The sequence below is a fragment of the Typopeltis vanoorti genome, chromosome 14, assembly GCF_054136105.1.
Source record: "Typopeltis vanoorti isolate ZY-2024b chromosome 14, IOZ_Tvanoo_1.0, whole genome shotgun sequence".
Classification (NCBI taxonomy): Eukaryota; Metazoa; Arthropoda; class Arachnida; order Uropygi; family Thelyphonidae; genus Typopeltis; species Typopeltis vanoorti.
Genome location: NC_143562.1, coordinates 76,648,561 through 76,672,615, shown reverse-complemented (window position 1 = coordinate 76,672,615; position 24,055 = coordinate 76,648,561). Strand labels below are relative to the sequence as shown.

General features: G+C 35.2%; 1 protein-coding gene across 1 annotated transcript in view; it reads left to right on the top strand.

Moving 5' to 3' along the window:
- LOC150099688 (uncharacterized) overlaps window positions 1–24,055 on the top strand; it is a 117,222-nt gene that overhangs the window by 70,246 nt on the left and 22,921 nt on the right. Inside the window, exon 3 of the mRNA XM_090404042.1 lies at window positions 20,758–20,902. Coding sequence (XP_090260168.1) covers window positions 20,758–20,902 — 145 coding nt within the window. The remainder of the gene's footprint in view (window positions 1–20,757; window positions 20,903–24,055) is intronic.

Here is a 24,055-nt window from a genome sequence, read left to right as displayed (position 1 = left end):
GTTGAAAAGCTCTTATAAAAGTTCTTCGCATTAGGCCAGGAAGAAAATCATCGTTATCCACTTAACTGTGGGGACTCCTTTGAGTAGAGATATAGGTATTATCAAAGGTCTGCTCTACCATATGTGAAATAAGACAAGACTGTTTCCGTAGCAATAGAGCTGACATTTTTTCCTCTTCCAATTGAAATATGATAAAAATAAGTGTTTAAGGTATAGATCAAAAAAGATTTTGCATACAATTCCGTATATCTGAGAACTGCAACTTTGTCAAATGAAAAAGAAGAATGGGGCGTGCTATCAAATTATGGAAAGAATTTGAGGTTTGGAGAGAAATGTCATTTAAGAATGTAGAAGAAAAAGAGTGGACGAAAGTACACTGCTGGGTACTGACGCATTCGTGAAATGACTTGAAGAAAGAAAGTCATCCATTCTTCATTGGCATGGTACAAATCCAGAGAAGAAATTGGCAATTTACTAAGAAAATGGTGGAGAACGAAAATCATAAGATGATAATCTGGTAAGTAAGCTATATATCAGACCCGACGAAATGCCCAAGAATGTTTGGAGAAATTTAGAGAAATTTGGAGAAACTCCGCGAGTTTCTCGAAACCTTTTTATAACTTGAATCAGTAGATAGGTAAGTGGTAAGGGAATCTGCTGTGGATCGAGCATGATGTATCTATACACGTGGCCGATGATTAATTTATGAGCTAATAATGGGTGAAGAAGTTGATACTCTGAGAGAAATAAATGAGGACAATTAAAACAGTACCTTAATATCTGACTTTGATCTTCTTTATGGAATGGCTTGAATAACTCGTTTCGACAGAATAAGATGAACAAGTCTTAGGCACAATTAGGTGAGATGAATACCCCCAAGACCAGAAGCCTTGTGGGTATCCAAGATCGAATCAACAGCTGAAACATGAATATTACGAAAATAGAAACGTAAGGGGATAACATACTCTAAGCAAATGAACTTAGAAATGCCTTGGGTAAAAATATTTATTATTAGTTACAAGTGGAATTTTCAGACTAGTTACAAGATCATTCAAAATGTGAACTTTAGTTAAAGAGACAAAATACAACAGAATTACAAATGAAAATAAAAGTGTGTGATGTAATGCATGATATTCTTTGCAAGGGGGAGAGCTGGATCTCTCAGCTTTACGTGTCTACCAGGTACCATAAATAACTTCTCTGAAGAAATAATGGATATTGAGTCGATTTCTGATTTCCTCAGGCTAGTTCATGAGGCGTTTGTTCTAAATATTGAGCTTGCTGTGAACCTGCCATGCCGGATATCTACTAAGCAGCAGGTGTTGGTGTCATCAGTAAGTTATTCAGTTTAGATGTGTATTCTTCAGCATCTATAATTATTGTCTCGCATTTCCTTTGTCTGCTTTTATAACTGCAATGCTGCCTGTGATGTAATTTCTGGAGAAACCTAAATTCTATTTTAGATTTATTTATTGGTGGCTGTTTTTGCTCACAGCAAAACAGCTGTTTAAAAGCGAATGAAGTCTGAGTCTTCTAATAATCAAAGTCCTTTTCCTATGTTCGCTATAATGTCTCCGTTGGGGATGTTGTAGGGAGTTAAGGCAAAATTAAAACATTTCAATAATATATCAATTTTACATGCGTTCAAGGTCTGTGAAGAAAAATTAAATATGACTTTGTTGTGGCGTAAGTGCTTATCTTTTTCACATAATATCATATCGAATTTCTTCTTTAAAGTGTTTTTGTTGTTTAGGGAAATTGAACCTTAGACACCTCAGAAGGAATTACTTTCCTCAAAAGATGTAGGGGAAAATATTATTATATCTAAGTTTTAAGTCTGGCATGCAAGTTCCACTCTGAAAGAAAGAAAGAAAGAAAAAAAACAGAGGATCTACCAACACCCCCCGTAAGCGCCTCCATAGCTTAACTGGAAGAACATCGGGATATTGACCCTTCGATTCTCGTCATGACAAGAGAAACTTTATATGAACTACTTCAATTAAAGGTGAGTTAACCGGATGTCATACGAGATTAGTAGGATTTTTTTCTCCTGGACAAGCAAGTTTTTCATCCCGCATACAGGTGAATCGGCCCTGAGGACACGCACTTAACAGAAAAAAAATAATAACATTGGCGGCGGCGTGTATTAATGGTAGTAGTATCATTTAGTTGCAGGATTAAATAGGGGTAGCGGAGTAGTATGTATGGAGTAGCATGCTCCCACGATGAGTCCTTGGAGGTGTCACGTAATAATAAGAAGAACGCAGAAAAAGACCTTCTCAAACAGAATGTAATTTATACCCCTGCTAAGTTCAAAATCTGTATAAAAATTGTTACAATTGCTCTCAACTATACGCCGTGAATAATAAAAAAATTACATATTCATTAATCAGTACCAGATTACTAATTAAGTTATTTTTAGTAAAAAATTTTCAGTAACGACTTTCCTTATTAATAACATGTCTCAAAATAATTATACAATGAGAATAGACCTTAAAACTTTTTAACACATAATAAAGTTTCTTCCAATTTAGAAGCAGTGAATTAAAAAGGAATTTTCTCATAGGCACTCGTTTAGAACTTATGCTGGAAACTGATATAGTAATTGGGCTCCACCTGCCACCATTGTAGAGGCTGAATGTATTCCCGCACCGTGCTAGAAAGGAGGAGGCGTGTCTAAACATAATCAGTATTTATTTGCATACACTCAGGCCCGTTCCGTACAGGAGTACAATGAACCCAGGCGGCACAATTTAGGGGCGTATAATCGAACAGGGAATAAATAAATTAATAATACACTGAACTGTTTGTGCATATTTGTCACCTTCTGAGATGGCAAGAACATCTCAGTAGGAAATGAATAAAAAGAATTTTTTTTTTACTATTTGTGTTTTTTCTTTATTTTAATATACATTCCTCTTAATGCGCAGTATAATAAAATGATTCGTAACATATAACGTATATGTACTTCGGGATCTTTTAATTTTTAATGGAAGGGGGGGGGCACAAAAATTTTGCACCAGGCAGCGCAAACCCACGGAACGGAACTGCATACACTCATGTTTACGGTTTTATGAGCTATATAGTTAATAACAAAATTTTTTTCAGGAGAAAATATGTTACTTACCTGCGCCAAAATCAATTAGAATAAATCTGAAATCGGCATTATACAAATTTACAAAAAATGCTACGTCTCTTAAGTGACTACACGTCTGTATTTACTTGATACAATAATACCCATAAAAGACACACACACACACACACACACACACACACACATTGAGAGAGAGAGAGAAAGAGAGAGAAACAAATGCAGCTTTGCAATCCAAACAATTTAAAACCTTTAAAACCAAATCATTGCTTTTCATGTTTTGATGTGAAAGGTGGATTTTTCAAATCAAGCAGATGTCTTCTCCGTGTTTAAGACTACAAATTACCACGTCAATTTAGAATCCCATTGTGGCATGGATGTGAGTGTCGTTAGGTGGCAGAAGATTTTAATCACTTGATTAAGACTGACACCCTGATTATTAGACAGTGATCTATTTTTATCACTGCCAAAGCAATTTTCAAATAGGTCAAATTATACACTTTAGTCTACAAGAGTCATCAGCAGTTCACCAGGATCAATTTATAATAATAAAATTACTTGATAATTTGTAATAATTAAAATTCCTATATATTTTTTGTATATTTTCAATATTTTCATCTCTGACACTTTCTAAAATGACAACACCATATATTTTAAAGAATTATATATTCGATTAAATAAAGAACTTGATCTGATTTTTAACTGAATTGCAATAATTAAAAATTGTATATACCTTTTTTGTACTTTCATGTACCTACTCCCTTTCGCTAAAACTTTATCAAGAAATTTCATGAAGCTTCTGGAAATTTTCTTAAAAATTTCAGAAACCTTCATGCGTTACAATAAACGATAATCAAAATTCACGGGAATAAGGCCTAACAAACAAATTGTACATATCGCCAAAGTATTAAATGAAAATGTTATTACTGAAATGCATGTAAATAAACTAATAATAAGCACAAAGTACTCACGAAAGTTTGCTTCCCTTGGTCAGTTACTTAAGAAAACAATAACAATAATAACAAAATTACGACACAAATTTAACTCACTTAAATATCCAACTACAGCAAACTATTTTATCTTTTCACATGACGGCGCTACGGTCAAAGAGATTAAACTTCAAAATATATTTATTCAAGAAAATAAATAAAAAATAATTCCGCTAACTCCTTTTATTCCTCAAAGGGGGATAGGTGAGGCCGTTTCTGCAATAACTTTTTTTTTTCGGAATCGATGGTCAATCAGTCTTCATGAAACAAGTGAAAAAACGAATTTATTTGCCAATGGAAAATAAATTAGTTTTCCACTTTATACAATGCTTGTCATCGTTATCGTTTATTCAAGTATGAACAGGAAAATACAATACATACAGAAATATACATATAACAACAACTCATGGAAATAAAGTATATTAAATGATGGTGAGGCAAGTTGCTCTGTCATGTATGTACTAACTGTTAAACGTCAGATGGTTCATGAGTCACACCTTCAAAAAAATATTATTTTCTCATTTATTTATTACTTATTGCCAAACGGTTGTTTTTTATGGCCTTCCTGTGTCCATTAGTTGGTCTGTAGAGAGCAAGAGCATCACTGAACGTAGATGACGATGGACGTCTAAGTGGTGTCCAAACCACATCAACGGACTTTTTCGGAATTGTTCTATTATTGATGATTTTTTTTGGCTTTTTTTGCGAATGAAGATATTAGGAATGTGACCTTGCCTCTATAATAATTATAATAGTAATAATACTTGTACAATATCTGTCATATTTGCCTTGAAATCATCTAACGACAAATTACACACAACTGATTCTGGGAATCATTTCCACTCATTCACCACTACTCTTCAAGCAAAAAATTTAATCCTCACTCTCTTGCACAATTTACATAGATGACATCTAGTTTTTCTCGCATTATGCATGTACTGAAATATTTCGTCCACATCAATCCTATAACCACTCCCCGCCAAAGCAATTTATATATCTCTGTCATATATCCCCTTATCTGCCCATCGATCAGCTCTGTAATCCTTTTCAATCTCTATTCATATGGGATATTATACAGTTTTTTTTTTGTTTTTTTTTTTGCCACTATCTTAGTTACTCGCTTCTGAATCCGTTCCACCTTATATACATCTCCATGAAATCCAAGCGACCAACTCTGTATGCAATAATCCAGATGAGGCCTTATCTAAGCCCTATAAGGAGGAATAATAACCTTCTTGACATGCAAATATGAGCATATATTTGCATGTCATATATATATTATATATGCTAAAACAGCTCATATATTCCTATGAGGTGTTTTAGCCACGCAGTTAATATGCCCTCTGAATTTTAATATCCTATCCACCAACACCCCCAAATCGCTAGCTTCATCAAGTTCTTCGTGGAGTACAGTCCCATCAATATGAAACGCAGCTGGTAATCTTTTCACCCCAAAATGCATAACCTTACACTTTGCAAACATTAACTTATCATCCGTTCTCCTTTGCCTATACTGCCAGTATATTTAAATCACCTTGTAAAATATCAACATTATCTTTGTTGACTATTGCTGTGCCAAATTTTGAATAGTCTGCAAACAACTGAATATTTTCCCTCAGATTATTTCCAATATCATTAAAGAACAAATTAAGTAGTAGTGGTCCAAGTATAGAGTCCTGTGGCATGCCACTAGTCACATGCCTTCTGCAGGACTGTGCACTTGAATAAACTACACTGTCTTATATCTCTCCATTAACCACTCTCTTATCTGCAACACCAGTCTCATTATCCATACCCATTTGATGTAACTTATGTATCAAGATTCCATGTCCGACTCAGCTGTCACCAGTAGTAGGGTGGTCACTCTGAACAAGATCAAGATGAAGATAAGATAAGGAATCGTGACGTCATTGGTTGATAAGAAGATGACGTCATGAGATTGGAATGTTTGGAATTTCCCTGGGGGAATATGTATCAGTGACATGAGATCTTGTGTTTTGGTTCGCGTATGGAATTATGGGTGATGGTAGAGATAAGGATTCGTGTTGTGATTGGTGGGACACTCTGAACAAGATCAAGATCAAAATAAAGAATCGTGACGTGGGTGTGTGTTGTTATGAGATGTAGATAAGTGACGTCATTTGTTTGTTGTAAATAAGTGACGTTCTTGTTTTAAATGGAAAAGGGAGATATATTAGTGTATAAGGAATTGTGTCGTGATTGGTGGGACACTTTGACCAGATCAAAATAAAGATAAGATAAGATAAGGAATCGTGACGTGAATGTTTGAATTTAATTATATGCTGCTGTCACTCAAACATACAGGTTTTTTTTCTTCTATAGATGGCTGTACTAATTTTCCAATACATTTTGGGGTATTTCTTTCCTGTTACAGGGTGGAAATTCTTAGAAAAAGTCGTGATGGCGGCAGTGTTTCGAGCTTTTTTGAATAATTAATTATATGCTGTTGTCACTTAAACACACGCTTTTTTTTCCATAGCTCATCCGTATTTTCTTCTATATGCATATTCTAATTCAAGTTCATATTTTATTCGTAATTTATCCGAATATTTTGATTTGACTAAATTAAGATCTTAAAGTTCAATAAATAAATCTTGTGTGAATTCACGGTGCTTTCAAAAGTGATCTTACTTAAACATACATAACACATAAACGACACTGTTTGTTCTTTTAAGTATATACGTCGACAGTATTTCGAGCTTTTCTGAAAAACTTAATTATATGCTGGTGTCCTTTACACATACACTTTTTTCCCATAGCTCATCCGTATTTTCTTCTATATTCATATTCTAATTCAAGTTCATATTTTATTCATAATTCATCCAAATATTTTGATTTGTCTAAATTAAACTCTTAAAGTTCATAAATAAATAAAGAAAGAAATCTTGTGTGAATTCACGGTGATTTCAAAAGTAATCTTACTTAAACATACATAACACATAAACGACACTGTTTGTTCTTTTAAGTTTACATGGCGACAGTATTTCGAGCTTTTCTGAATAATTTAATTATATGCTGGTGTCTCCATGGCATTTAATAAAATAAATAAATTAAAATAAACGGAGAATTAAATGGATTACAAAACCTTTTGTGTGTATTCTAGAAATTCTAGTGATAATTTAAAATTACTTACAGCTTTCCAGAATGGCTCTTCTAAATACGAATATTCCAAAAAAAAAAAATCCAAAATAGTTGAATTTTATATCCGCCCCCACAACACAAGCACAAATACCACAAAGAACGAAATTTCTGTAAATACTGTAACCTGAAATAGTTGAGTACTTCTTCCTTTAGATTTCAGCCCATAGATGCTATATTATCATCATGAGCAATATCCCCCCATCGAATGGGTACTACAAATCGCGGTTTTCTTCAAACGGGTCTTTCATGAAGATGACATGAGTCACATCCGTAAATTGCAGTATTGTTCAAAAGTTATCATTTTCTCAAGTTTGGATGTTTCTCAAATACTTACATATGACTAAGTGATTAGCATTCACATCATTCTGATGACACATATCCTAAAATTATTCATTCTTCGTTCCTGTGGGAAATTATTGCTGTAGTAAATTAATGCTTACATTTAATTTTTTAAAACCAATATTGACTATTAATTTTACCAGCGATTCCTTGTGCTCTTAACCTATTTCTGTAACTGGAATTTATTTATTTTATTTATTTTTCTTTAGCATTAGTAATTTTAAGTAACGGATATGCAACAAACAAGGTTTTGAACTCTCCATTGCGATTTCTTTTAGATATTTCTTTTGCCAGCACAACAAATAAATAGGTATTTCTTATTATTTCAAATGAATATTAGCTCTGTAATATATACTTTGTTAATTTCTATGTTACCTTTAATTTGACTTTAATATTATTAACAAATGGCTCTGTAAAATAGCCAAATTCTTACAGTATTTTAACTTTTCAGGTGAAATCTTCTCCACTAAAATTCAGGCTATTAATTTAATACCAGATTATTCCTTTTGGTTCCAAAAGTTGATACTTTCATGAAATATTTGAGGGCTTGCATGAACAAATAAAACGTTTAATTCACTGAGTCAAAAAAGGTCTCTTGTTACTTTGTGGAATGAAATTTCACAAAGAAAAAAAAATGTTATGGTCTTACTTAAATTTGTATAACACATGAACGACACCCAATTTTTTCATTTAAATTGACACATTTTATTTGAAGGAAATAATATTTACAAATTGTATTTACTGAATCTAACATACAGAAAATAAATAAATTGAAAAATACATCAAAGGTTCTTCCCATGCTTGTGGAATTGCCATCATGTGGTTTTCGACAATATGACTCTCATCTGAAAGTTAATTTTTCATTTGGTGATCATTGGGAATTTATTACTGTAGTAAAATTAAGGGTTGCATATTTATTTTTTTGAAACCAATACATATACTTCTGAGAATTATTAAAAGCACAGAATCTTTTGTTATGTTTCCAAAAGCATTAAAAGTACATGTTATGTTTTCACGTTTTGGGCATCCAATTTCATTTAAATCAAGAACAGGCCTCCATATTAACCTTGCTAATGTTTTTGAATTTTCTCTTCTGTTGGCGAGTAACATTTGATATTTGCATGTTGATTCTATCATCCGATTTCTTAGTTTGTCCAGAGATAGTGAACCAATTTCCCATTTCTGCTGATGGTTATATTTTATTAACCAGAATTCTGTTTTAACTCTTTCAGGTAATTCTTTCCAACTACAAGATGATTTTGTTAATGCATATCTTACAATAATTCCATCAGAAATACAAATTTCTTTAGGAAATAAATTTGAAGTCTTATTCAAAAGAAATTGACAATCAATTATCCCAATGATAACTGAAAATTCGTATTTTTCACCCACTGTCGATTTTTCATAATCGTTTTCCTTCATTCTTCTTCTTCTTCTTAGATTACTTCATATGGCACCACAAATAAATAGTTATTTATTATTATTATTATTATTATTATTATTATTATTATTATTATTATTATTATTATTATTATTATTATTATTATTATTTTACTCATTATTAGCTCTGATCGTATATTTTATGTTAACTTTCTGTTACAAAATTCTAAACAATTAGAACTTTTCACAAAGAAACTTTCAAAGAATTTTATGGCTCACCCATTATTTTTACATTACCAAACACAAAACAACAGCTGCAGTGGATGAACGATTACCTTAAATCCAAAGTCACTGGAATCTATAGTATTTTTTATAGTACTGTTTACACTTACCATGCCCTACCCTGACCGTTCCTTCAAAAATGAACCTTTTGCGCAGATGACTCAACGACATGTTTTCATATGGTGCTGGATATTCTGTTGGTGTGTTTTTATCTTACTTTGTGTGTAGGGAAAGGTAAAATTTCTATATGTGTTATCTGGAGAGTACAAACATTTTTCTATACCAAACTTTAAGAGTTAAGCTCACATTTTGGGTTAATTATTTGTTATCTCTCTCTCTCTGTAAAACAACCAAATTCTAACATGTCGGATTTTCGATTATGTGAACGAACTGTTTTCAGATAACTCAACCAATGTCAATAGGTAGCATTAGACAATTTCTAAAATAATCAATACATGGATATCAGTTTTCAACACTTTCTTTTTCCCATTCCTGGCATTAATTTCACAGTTGTGATTTTTTTTTAAATAATTCAAATAATTCAACAGAATTGCATTAAGATATAAAGTTGTGGATTTAAATATCAAGTTCTAATCAGAATAACTGAGTAAAAAATTCACTGTGGAAAAACACAATAACAAAAATACATATCTTTGTTCATTTAAGTTTACAAATGCATATTTCATTTTGCTGAAATATGCATTTGTAAACTTCAGTGCCAACTCAAACTATGATTATGAGTCGAAGAGAAAATGATATAATGGCTAGGGCGTACCCCTTAAGCGACGCGCAGCCACATCGCCCTACAGCTGTGAGAAGTGGATGAGGGCTACCGCATCAAGGGTGGGTGCGGTTAAAGAAGCGAGCCCAGCAGGTGGAGAGGATGTTGCGAGTGGGAACACTGAATGTTGGAAGCATGACTGGAAGGGGAAGAGAGGTGGCAGACATGATGAGGAAGAGGAAGTTGGACATTTTATGTGTGCAGGAGACAAGGTGGAAAGGGGGAAAGGCAAAGGAACTGGGAGATGGATATAAATTGTTCTACTCTGGAGCAAATAACGAGGGAAGAAATGGTGTAGGAATTGTGGTGTGTGGCAGAATGAAGGGTGAAATACTGGACGTGGGTAGAAGGAACGACAGGATCATGCGAATGAAAGTGGGTCTTGGAGAAGAGCGGGTGGTCGTATTATGTGTATATGCCCCGCAAGTTGGTTGTACAGCAGAGGAAAAAGATGAGTTCTGGAACGTGTTAGATGAAGAAATGAGGGAATTGGAAGAAAATGAGATGGTGATTGTCGGAGGAGACTTGAACGGGCACATAGGAAGACAGAATAGAGACTGTGAAAGGGTGCATGGTGGCCACGGAGTGGGAATGATGAACCAGGAAGGAGAGAGGGTTGTGGACTTTGCAGTAGCATTTGATCTGGCAATTGTGAACTCGTTTTTCTTCAAGAGGGAAGAACATTTGATAACATTTAGAAGTGGTAACAACAGCTCACAAATTGACTACATTTTGACTAGAAGAAAACATCTTAAGGTTGTGACAAATTGTAAGGTAATTCCAACAGATCAGGTAGCACAACAACACCGACTGCTGTGCGCAGACTTTAAATTAAGATCGAAGATAAGAACTTCTGGTTGCCATGGGATGAAGACAATTAAGTGGTTTCGCTTAAAAGAAGAGAGTGTGAGGAATCATTTTAGGGAGAGAGTGTTAGAGAGGATTTCGGATGGACTGGAAAGTGTACAAGATTGGTGGAAACATAATTCAAAAGTAATCCTGAGCTGTGCAATCGAGGTGCTTGGTGAGACATCTGGAAAGATTAGAGAGCAGAAGGAGGGTTGGTGGTGGAATAATGATGTACAAGTGGCAGTGACAGCTAAGAGGAAGGCAAAGCAGAAGTGGGATGAGTCAAGAGTGGAAGAGGACAGAGAGGTGTACAAAGAGAGAAAGCAAGAAGCCAAGAGAGTTGTGGCACAGGCGAAGGCCATGGCATATCAAGATCTGTATGATCAATTAGAAACAAAGGAAGGACAAAGAAAAATTTACCAACTAGCGAAATGTAGAAATAAAGCAGCTAAGGACATCTTACATGTGAGGCAGATCAAAGATGCTGAAGGAAGAGTATTATGGAGGGATGTGGAAATAAGAAACAGATGGAAAATATACTTTGAGGGACTTCTGAATGAGGAAAATGCAAGGACTCACAGAGGAGATGGGCAGCCTTCTGAGGGGATGGTGTAGAACATCAGTAGAATGGAAGTGACGGAGGCTATGAAGAGGATGAGGAATGGAAAAGCGGTGGGCCCCGACAGAATTCCAGTGGAGGCATGGAAGGCACTGGGGGACGAGGGAATTGACCTGCTGTGGGACCTGTTCATGAAAGTTTGCCAACAGGAAAATATACCAGAGGAATGGAAGGAGAGTACTCTTGTTCCCATCTACAAGGGTAAAGGGGATGCACAAGACTGTAAAAATTACAGAGGAATAAATTTGATGTCCCACACAATGAAGATCCTAGAAAGGGTTCTTGATGGTAGATTGAGGGAGGAGGTGGAGATTGCAAAGGAACAATTTGGCTTCATGCCTAGAAGATCAACAACAGATGCTATCTTTGGGTTACGACAGATGATGGAAAAATATCGAGAGAAACAAAGGGAGCTACATCTGGTATTTATTGATCTGGAGAAAGCATACGATAGAGTGCCAAGGCAAGAAGTCTGGAGGTGTCTGAGGGAGAAGAAGGTGCCGGAGAAATATGTCAGGTTGGTGCAGGAAATGTACAGAAATGTGAAGACTAGTGTTCGGACCTGTTTGGGACAGACAGAAAGTTTTCAAGTAACAGTTGGCTTGCATCAAGGGTCAGCATTAAGTCCGTTTCTGTTTAATATTGTGATGGAGGTGGTAACAGAGGAGGTGAGAGAAGATGCACCTTGGACAATGTTGTATGCAGATGACATCTTGCTGTGTGTAGATTCAAGAGAAGAAGCGGAAACTAAACTGGAAAGATGGAGAAAAGTACTGGAAGAGAGAGGTATGAGACTGAGCAGAAGTAAGACAGAGTATATGTGTTGCGCAGTGGGCGGTGGCCAGGAGACAGACCTGGAGCTGGAAGGAAATGTCATCAGGAAGGTGAGAGACTTTAGATACATAGGTTCGACAGTGGAAGAAGATGGAGGAGGTGAGAAGGAAGTGGGATGCAGGATACAAGCAGGTTGGAGGAACTGGAGGGAGATGGCTGGAGTGTTATGTGATAAGAGGGTGCCGATCAATCTGAAAGGCAAAATTTATAGGACAGTAGTGAGGCCAGCTATGACATATGCTATAGAAACTGTAGCCCTGAGGAAAAATAACATTAGCAGGATGGAAGTAGCAGAGATGAGAATGCTTAGGTGGATGTGCGGTGTGACCAGAAAGGATCATCTGAGAAATGACTATGTCAGGGGAACAGTGAAAGTTACGAACTTAGGAGCGAAAATACAGGAGGCAAGGTTGAGATGGTTTGGTCATGTGATGAGGAGGGAGGACGAATATGTGGGAAGAAGGGTCATGCAGATGGATGTGCAAGGAAGGCGGAAGCGTGGGCGGCCAAAGAAGAGATGGAGGGAGCTGGTAGAAGAGGACTTGAAGATGAAGAACTTGGATGTGGTGACAGCCCAAGACAGGAAGGTATGGAGGAGACTCATAATAAACAGTGACCCCACTTAAGTGGGAGAAGCTGCAGAAGAAGAAGAAGAAGATTTTGCTGAAATACTATTTACAAGTATATTCACTGAGCAAAATTCGAAACATGTAATTACCTAAAAATATTTCACATTATTTAGTTTAGACTCTTAACATTTTCCAAAGAGTTCAAAGAATAAAATTTTTGTTACTTACTGTTTCTTGGTTACATTACATCAAAATAGCTGGTCACGCAAAAGAATTTTTAAATAAGATACCATGGTAACCACACTTCCAAACATTTGATATTGTGTCAGTCTGGAAATGACACCATGCCTCCCTCAACATTCTGTGTATTCTTTTGTCAGAAAATATACACAAACAGTTTTTGTAAAATGTTCATAAATGTCCCAAAATAAAGAATCTTTATCGAATTGGATGAAATCTTGAAAGACTAATTTTATCATTGATGAATTTAAATGATTAGCTATAATTTTTCCCATGATATGAATAGATGGTAATTCAGTTTCCAAAAATAGTAAATGATTATCAATGTCGTACATTTTTGGTAAAAATCTCTCAGCTTCTTCACAACTAATAGAAAAAACTTTACTTCCATCAGCTCCTGTATCATCAAGTATTAGTTCCCCATCTTGGCATTTCAGAATATAACAGTCACCGAGGTCCATTTCGTAGTCAACTCTTCTTTGCAAGTAGCCGAGGATATCAGACCACTTCCTGCATAACGTTTCCCAAGTGGTCCTTGATAAATACATCATAATGTACATGTCTTCTAAAATAAAAATCAGTTTCCATCCTTTAAGAGCTAGGTGAAGAGTTTTGACTCGTGCTATTTTCCTGAAGAAAGAAAATATCAATGACTTTTGTGGCTCACCCATTATTTTACTTTACTTTCCTGGATACCAATCACCACAACAAAATACGATATGTTTCATGGGATGAATGAATTGCCGTAACTACAAAGACACTTGACTCGTTTGTTTTTCCTTATAGTACTGTTTACATGACCCTTAACCCTGACTTCCTTCCAAAATGAAATTTTCGTGCAGATGATTCACGGACATGTTTCTACATGCTGTTGGATATGATGTTGATGTGAGATTAGCTTACTTTGAGACATCATAGGGCGAATCTTATCTCTGTTGCTTGAAGGGTATTCTATATTATTTGTCCTTATTATGTTAGGTATTTTATCCTCAAAAAGTGTTTTTGATGTTAGACTATGTGATTATTTCTCTCACTCCTATGTCCGAAATTGTTGGGATGGGGAAAAAAATAGCATTAAGTAGTGGAAGTGAAAAGGTCATCAAGAGGGTGACAGAGGTCTTCCCTGCAAAGTCCCCCCCACCTAACCCCCATCACCCCTATTTTCCCCCTCTCCTCCAGAAGATGTCTGCTCAGTCTAGTGGAGATGAGAAAGCTCATCTTTTGGAGATATCTTTTAGTGATGTCACCTCCAACTGATACTGATAACTTTGGAGGAAAAAAATACCATTAGGTGGTGGAAGTGAAAGGGTAGTCAAGAGGGTTACAGAGGTCTTCCCTGCAATACTCCCCCTCCCCCTTCTCTTCCAGAAGATCTCTGCTCAGCCTCGTGGAGATGCGCAAGCTCATCATCTGCAGATATCTTTTAGTGATGTCACCTCCAACACTGATAACTTTTTATGAAAAAAAATAAAAAACGTGCTTTTTTATGATAACTTTTGGAGGAAAAAAAATAAAAAAACGCGTTTTTTTTTATTGCTTTTCCTCCAAAAGTTATCAGTATCAGTTGGAAGTGACATCACTAAAAGATATCCGAAAATGATGAGCTCGCTCATCTCCACTAGCCTCAGAACACATCTTCTGGAGGAAAGGGGGCGAGTGGGAGTATTGCAGGGAGGACCTCTGTCACCCTCTTGACTATCCTTTCACTTCCACCACCTGATGCTATTCTTTCCCCTCCAAAGTTATCAGTATCAGTTGGAGGTGACATCACTAAAAGATATCCACAAATGATGAGCTCCCTCATCTCCATGAGGTTGAGCAGACATCTTCTGGAGTAGAGGCGGTGACGGGGGAGTATTGCAGAGAAGACCTCTGTCACCCTCTTGACTACCCTTTCACTTCCGCCACCTAATTCTATTTTTTCCTCCGAAGTTATCAGTATCAGTTAGAGGTGACATCACTAAAAGATATCTGCAAAAGATGAGCTTGCTGATCTCCACTAGGTGGATGAAAAATACGAATTTTCAGTTATCATTGGGATAATTGATTGTCAATTTCTTTTGAATAAGAGTTTAAATTTATTTCCTAAAGAAATTTGTATTTCTGATGGAATTATTGTAAGATATGCATTCATAAAATCACCTTGTAGTTGGAAAGAATTACCTGAAAGAGTTAAAAAACAGAATTCTTAGTTAATAAAATATAACCATCAGCTGAAGTGGGAAATTGGTTCACTATCTCTGGACAAACTAAGAAATCGGATGATAGAATCAACATGAAAATATCAAATATTACTCGCCAATGGAAGAGAAAAATCAAAAACATTAACGAGGTTAATAGGGAGGCCTAGTCTTGATTTTAATGAAATTGGATGCCCAAAACGTGAAAACATAACGTGTACTTTTAAATGCTTTTGGAAACATAACGAAAGATTCTATGCTTTTAATAATTCTCAGAAGTATATGCATTGGTTTCAAAAATTAAATATGCAACCCTTAATTTTACTACAGTAATAAATTCGCAACGATCACCAAATGAAAAATTAACTTTCAGATGAGAGTCATATTGTCAAAAACCACATGGTGGCAATTCCACAAGCATGGGAAAGAACCTTTGATGTATTTTTCAATTTATTTATTTTCTGTATGTTAGATTCAGTAAATACAATTTGTAAATATTATTTCCTTCAAATAAAATGTGTCAATTTAAATGAAAAAATTGGGTGTCGTTCATGTGTTATACAAATTTAAGTAAGACCATAACATTTCTTTTTTCCTTGTGAAATTTCATGCCACAAAGTAACAAGAGACTTTTTTTTGACTCAATGAATTAAAAGTCTTATTTGTTCATGCAAGCCCTCAAATATTTCATGAAAGTGTCAACTTTTGGAACCAAAAGGAATAATCTGGTATTAAATTAATAGCCAGAATTTTAGTGGAGATGATTTCACCTGAAAAGTTACAATACTGTAAGAATTTGGCTATTTTACAGAGCCATTTGTTAATAATATTAAAGTCAAATTAAAGGTAACATAGAAATTAACAAAGTATATATTACAGAGCTAATATTCATTTGAAATAATAAGAAATACCTATTTATTTGTTGTGCTGGCAAAAGAAATATCTAAAAGAAATCGCAATGGAGAGTTCAAAACCTTGTTTGTTGCATATCCGTTACTTAAAATTACTAATGCTAAAGAAAAATAAATAAAATAAATAAATTCCAGTTACAGAAATAGGTTAAGAGCACAAGGAATCGCTGGTAAAATTAATAGTCAATATTGGTTTTAAAAAATTAAATGTAAGCATTAATTTACTACAGCAATAATTTCCCACAGGAACGAAGAATGAATAATTTTAGGATATGTGTCATCAGAATGATGTGAATGCTAATCACTTAGTCATATGTAAGTATTTGAGAAACATCCAAACTTGAGAAAATGATACCTTTTGAACAATACCACAATTTACGGATGTGACTCATGTCATCTTCATGAAAGATTCCTTTGAAGAAAACCGCGATTTTTGTAGTGACTATTGGCTGGGTGGATATTGCTCATGATGATAACATAGCATCTACGGGCTGAAATCTAAAGGAAGAAGTACTCAACTATTTCAGTTTACAGTATTTACAGAAATTTCGTTCTTTGTGGTTTTTGTGTTTGTGTTGTGGTGTGGATATAAAATTCAACTATTTTGGAATATTTTTTTGGAATATTCGTATTTAGAAGAGCCATTCTGGAAAGCTGTAATTTTAAATTATCACTAGAATTTCTAGAATACATACAAAAGGTTTTGTAATCCATTTAACTCTCCGTTTATTTTAATTTATTTATTTTAAAATGCAATAGAAACACCAGCATATAATTTAGTTATTCAGTGTCATTTATGTGTTTTGTATGTTTAAGTAAGAGCACGTTTATAATCACCGTGAATTCACACAAGATTTGTTTATTTATTTATTTATTGAACTTTTAGATCTTAATTTAGACATATCAAAATATTCGGATGAATTATGAATAAAATATGAACTTGAATTAGAATATGAATATAGAAGAAAATACGGATGAGCCAAAAAAAAAAGTGTGTGTTTAAGTGACAACAGCATATAATTAATTATACAAAAAATCTCGAAACACTGCTGCCATCACGACTTTCTCTAAGAAATCTCACCCTTTAACAGGAAAGAAATACTCCAAAATGTATTGGAAAATTAGTACAGCCATCTATCGAAGAAAAAACTGTATGTTTGAGTAACATCAGCATATAATTAAATTCAAACATTCACGTCACGATTCCCTATCTTATCTTGATCTTGATCTGGTCAGAAGTGTCCCACCAATCACGACACGATTCCTTATACACTAATATATCTCCCTTTTCCATTCAAAAACAACAACGTCACTTATTTACAACAAACAAATGACGTCACTTATCTTCATCTGATAACAACAAACATTCATGTGACGATTCCTTATCTTATCTTGATCTTGATCTTGTCAGAAGTGTCCCACCAATCACGACACGACTCCTTATCCACTAATATCATCCTTTCCATTGAAAACAATAACATCATTATTTACAATTAACAAATGATGTCACTTATCTACATCTCATAACAACACACACCCACATCAAGATTCCTTATCTTATCTTGATCTTGCTCAGAGTGTCCCACCAATCACAACACGAATCCTTATCTCTACCATCACCCATAATTCCATACGCAAACCAAAACACAAGATCTCATGTGACTGACCTATATTCCCCCAGGGAAATTCCAAACATTCCATTCTCATGACGTCACACCTACAATGACGTCATCTTCTTATCAACCAATGATATCACGATTCCTTATCTTATCTTGATCTTGATCTTGTTCAGAGTGACCGCCCTACTACTGTCACCTTATTATAGAAAGTAAGTTACTGAACGCCATGATGCCGCTGATACAATATCCTATTCCTATCCACCCAGTCCTGAATTTTGTCTTTGACCAACTTCTCCAATCCTTTGACCACCACTCTCGAAATGCCAATTGGTCTATAATTAGCCACCTAGGTCTTGGAACCACCTTTATGCGATTAAACTATTTGACATCTAGTCTTGCTAGAAGGTCTGATGAGATATTTTTAAAATAATATATGAAATTTTTTCCTATGTATGGTGTTAGTTGTGACAGATATTTGGAGAGATCTGAAAGTTGGTGAATCTCTGGCCTATATATTTAATAGGTTTTAAAAGTTCTTCTGCTTTATGATGATTCGGGTTTCCATATATTCTCAGAACTAACAGAGATTTGAAAGGGAGTCGTTTTTATTTTGGACAGTTGATAAGACTTTGGATGGAATTAGTTGTCCTTGTTGCGTATTGACCATGACGGATCTGAATCTACTAAGCCATGGGTGTTATTGTCGTCTAGTAAGTAATTCATTTTAGATGTGTATTCCTCAACATCCATGATTACTGTTTCGTTGCTCTTGTCTGCTCTTATAACTATAATGCACTGTTATAACGTCATTTCTGGAGAGTTGTAAATTCCATTTGTGAAATATTTCTACGTGCTCTTTTGTTCCTAGTAATATTGCAGTCGTATTAATAAAGATTAGGTCTGCTGAGTCTTTTGATAATCTTACTTTTTTTTACATTTCCTCTGATGTCTACTTTGGGAATATTGTAGGAGTTATGGCAAAAAATTAAAAATCTTTTGATAATATATTTAAGTTTGCTTGTGTTAAAGTATGTGAAGAAAGATTAACTATGAATTTGTTCTTGGGCAAGTCCTTTTCATGCTTCTTTTTTTTTCACATAATAAGCTTATTGAATTTCTTCTTTAGGTTGTTTTTGTTTTTTAGCGCAGTTGATAATGCTTTGTTAGCAGACAAACTTCCGGTGTCCCACAGCTCTGCAGGAAGTGCAAAATGTAACGCAAACGTGTTGAACTCGTTCAATAATTCAAATCTAGTTGCGGAAATTCGTTCTCTGAGAAGGACGGTTCTCATACTTCAGTAGGTGTTGCGCTTTTTGAGAAGGAAACTTGCGTTTTCTGAGAAATGTAACCCACCTGGGATCATTTTGGTAAGGCCCTAATTTTAAGATAATTCGGGAATATATTATTATTATGTAACACCTCCAGGGAGTCCAAAGACTCATCGGGGGGAGGGCACCTACTCTACAACTCTCCGTCTCTGCCAATGCACCAACTGCAACTATCATCATCTACACCAACGCCATCTAGCGCCGACCATCTACACTATTATTTACCCAGACAATCACAAGCATCCATGCCCACGGCGGGATTCGAGCCCGCAGTCTTTTGGCTGGAGAGTGGATACGCTAACTATTCGGCCAACTGGTTAGCTTTTAAACATATTAAATATATATGCTATTAAAGATTGGTCTAAAATTTTATTAAATTTTTAATTTCTTGCTTCATCACACAGCTCGTAGCTTAAGGGTCAGATCTATCCAGTCGGCTTTAAAGCTGGTCCTGACTGAGAATAACCAGAAATAAACAAGATGGTGAACATCCCACCCCCTCCCCTCCCCTCCCCACACAATTGAATCATTCTAGACTTTTCAGGGCGTACAGAAATGAGAAACAGCTTATGTAATTAAAGCCAGAGGGAAACAATAACAAAATATGCAAACATATTGATATAAATGTGATTAGTTTCGCTTCTGTGAAAAGAATTTCACGGTGTTGTAATAAATAAAATAATGAATAATATAAATTATAAGTTAAAAATTGGGTTCATTAGTTTTCCCTTTTTCAAGAACATATGTACACAAAAGTAAATAACCACGAATAACAGTAAATTATAAATTACATTTAATGAACAAAAATGAATGAATGAATAAATAAATAAAATTAACGAAAATTTAAATGAAAAATAATTTTAGAGAAATGCTCAAAAACAATAAACATTCATCCATTGCATTTAAATCTTAAAAAGCTTCAGATTATAATAAAAGTAAATCTGTTAACCCTTTCTGATTCGCTAATTATGTTCCAGTTGAAGAAACGGGTTCACGAACTTTTCCTTTTTTTTTCTTTTTTTTTTTTCTTTTTTCTTTTGTGTGTGTGTGTGTGTGTGTGTGTGTGTGTGTGTGTGTGTGTGTGTGTGTGTGTGTGTGTGTGTGTGTGTGTGTGTGTGTGTGTTCGACAATTACGTAAACAATTCATCAATAATTATATTGAATCCTTAAAATTCACTTTTAATAATAAAAATTGTTTATATGTTCCGAAATCCCCAAACTTGCAAGTCTGTAGGTATTATTCTATGAAAGCAAGCTTTTAAGCGAGAGTCACGAGTGACACGCGAGGACCATGAAGTATTTTCTTCAATTTCTTTTTCACTTCTGTACTACCGGACGAAAAATTGATGGTTTGTTCTTTTTTTTTTTCTTTCTTTATCTTGTTTATTTCATGGCATGACACCTTGTGGGTTCAGGGTTTCTTTCTCAAGTGCACAAACACCTGTCACAAAACACACAGTATCAAATTTCACTCGTTTCACCTGCACACACACGCACACACACACACACAGCTTTAGAATATATAATCTATTTAATTTATTTGGATGATTTCATAGATCCTAAAACAATTATGTTATTTCATAGGAGTACCTGCAAGGCCAAATTTAAGTCTGAATTTTAATAGTTCTCCCAAAAGAGCAAGACAACATCTGACTCTGAATTTTGGCTGTGCTGCTTTAAGTGTAATTGGTGAGAAGATCGATCCAGATATTTCTTTAGAAAAACAGGGGTGAGTATTTTTTGTTTAAATGTAAAAACTGATCGAACTGAAGTTCAAAATACTATATAAATTTTGAAATGTATTCTTTGTTCATTATAGAAAACGTTGAAACATAGTAATATGTATTGGCAATAATAATAATAATAATAATAATAATAATAATAATAATAATAATAACTGATCAGAAAGACGCAATGTAAACAACATTTACTTCGAAAGTGTCATTTCTTTATTATAATGAATTTACTTCATAATATTAATAAAAACATGCTTCCATCAAGTTGCTAGTCAGCTCAAGACTTGTTACCATACTCCCCGGCTACACTAGTATTACGTAAACTCGGCGTCAATAATGTCTAATTTTAGAGTGCCGAGGGGCGTTTGAAGAACGTGATAACTTGTTCCATTAAAGGCGTCTCTCCCAGTTACTGGTACAATGAACAATCTTGGATTCGAATCAATCGAAACTTAAAAGAGAAACGTGTGCTTTCACCTTTCTCTTTGAAGTTTGAACGGATAAGAGACTTATCTGTTCACGACGTTGTTAAAAAAAAAAATGCATCACAAAATTAACCACAACATTGTCAGCTAGCGGAAATGCCAAGTGCAACTTCATTCAAAAATTACTCAGAGGCGATCTACCAGTAGTCAAAATAACTCAAAGAAGCCTCTGTAAATGGTAGTACAGTATGCCTAAATGGCCACACGGTCTCTGCTTCTATGGATGGGCAGTAGAATATAACCAAAGATCGAACATAGCAATCAGCAACAAAATACTACGACGGTGTAATGAATATCGTGACCAGCTGGAAGTTCGCGAAAAGCAGAAAAGTCACATAATATACTTTACCAGTTAGATGGACGACTGTGGTACATGTTCGAAGAGCACCTTATGTCAAGGGTATCCCCATCTATGAATGCGGTAGAGAAGATGTCATAGTTTGAAAGTGTTTTATGTGATGTAGACGCAGGCCTTTGGTTGTAGTGCTTGGAAGGAGGAAAGGCAAACGGTATGCAACACTTATATAATGCTGCTTTGCAAAGACGACAATGCACATTTCATACTGAAGGTGGTATTGAAATATGGTTTGAAGAAAATGTGATCGTCTTGCATAGAGTCCTGATCTCAGCTGAACAGAACGGAACATCTTTGGGATGAAATGAACTTCAGATATGGACTAGATCAATACGTACAATGCAACTGTACTTAGTCTGGAAGCCATGTTGAAGAACGAATGACCCAAATACCTGAATCTTTTTTTTTGCCAGCTGTGAGAAATATGTCTAAAACGGTGAAAAGTTGATCAGGGACAGAAAGGAGGACAACACACACACACACACACACACACACACACACACACACACACACACACACACACACACACACACACACACACACACACACACACATCATTATGAAATATTGTGCTCTCCCAATATTTATTTTATTATAGTGTAATGGATATACAAGCTATAAGAAAAAATCAGTGATGATGGAACATGGAACTTCAAGTGGCTACAGTATAATTTTATTTATGAGTCATTTTTTTCTCCTCCAACCAGTATTCTGTGACAACAATGCGTATTTTTAGCTCTACAAGAAAAACCAAGCATTTGCTGAGCTGAATAAAGCAAAATTAAATCGACGCAGTTTTTGTCTAGTCTTTTGTCAGCACATATTAGTGAAATAATGACTTTTTTTTTCCTTCCCTAATCAACTCTGAAGTATTCTCCACAAGTCGAGGCTTTATTCAAGAAGGCACGCTAGTGCTTAGAATTGGAAGCCTGTAGCCCGATCCGACACGAAAGTTTTTTTTCCCCCTCCCTCTTCTATTTCCACAGAACTAATTACGTGTCGTAGCACAGCCTCACATTGTGTACAAGCCTCAAGGGAATCTGCAGACGTACAAAGAACCTACTTCTGTTGAGGCTATCGATTCCTATATTCCCTGTAGAGTTAGCAACAAACGTAAACACTCGGTTGCGTTCGCATAAGTATATAGGTAGGCATTGCGAACACAACACACGATTGAAAGATGCTTTTTGTAGGAATTGAAGAGGCAATCTCTCTCTCTCTCTCTCTCTCTCTCTGATAAATCTGTGTAATAACTTTAAAAAAAGTTCCTAGAATAGCTTCGTCGATTTCAACGAACTATTTACCCGAAAAGAGCGTACGTGCGTGTGTGTTTACTTTTTCCAAAAAAAAAAAAAAAAAAAAGGGCAACCAAGCGATGAAACTAAAGCTTCCATGACGAAAACTGATATGTGTATTGTATCTTAATATTTTAAAAGTGACCTCGATAAGGATAGTCATTGGATGAAATGTCCCAAGAACGTAGCATTATCTAGCAGAGTATTTACCTTTTGTCTAATATATCTGATTAAATAGTATCAAAAGCAATTTCTGTGCTTTTGGCAACTATAACTCTAGACGTAGATGTACACGAAGAGTGTTCAGAAGGTATCCGGTGTGTATTTACATTCCAATGGGAACTGCAAACGCCTGTGAAGCCCTTTGGAAGGAGCGTTTGCATCTGTAGTCATAGGCCACCCGAAGAAAGACCGCTGTAAGTTCGATTCTAGTTGCCGACTAGAGGAACTCTTTTATTCCTTTCTTCGAGCGTTCCCGAGGTTTGTCGATCTGTGTCACAGCCAAATAGGGGTTTTTCATTAGGCAAACTCAAGAATATCGACCATACAACTCACACTTTACAGTTCAAAATATATAGTGTTAGGATTAGGACCGCGAAATGGCGGAAGTGTCTGCCGTACTCTCCTCTCCTCTCCTCTCCGGATGCCAATTAAATTCACAGATAGTCTTGGGCCGGCTATCTTGTGATTGCCCAAGGGTGGAGACCAGCTGCCTACTGGTTTTCAAAATTTACAGCTAAATGCCCTCGCCTATTCCCTTTGAGGAAATATAGGAAGTTAGCTGATTTGTTCATTTTATTTTTATGAGAACTGCATGTTTGATGGTTATCCATGCAATATAAGGAGATTTAAAATGACGGTCAAAACAAAGGCTATCATGCCACTGTAACTAAAATTAAATGTTTTAAAATTAGCAAAACGGCTAATAAAACATGGGATTTAAATAGCTTATGAAGATGTTGCAATTTACATGGACATACACAAGTTTTTCAATTATTTTTGTCCATTTAA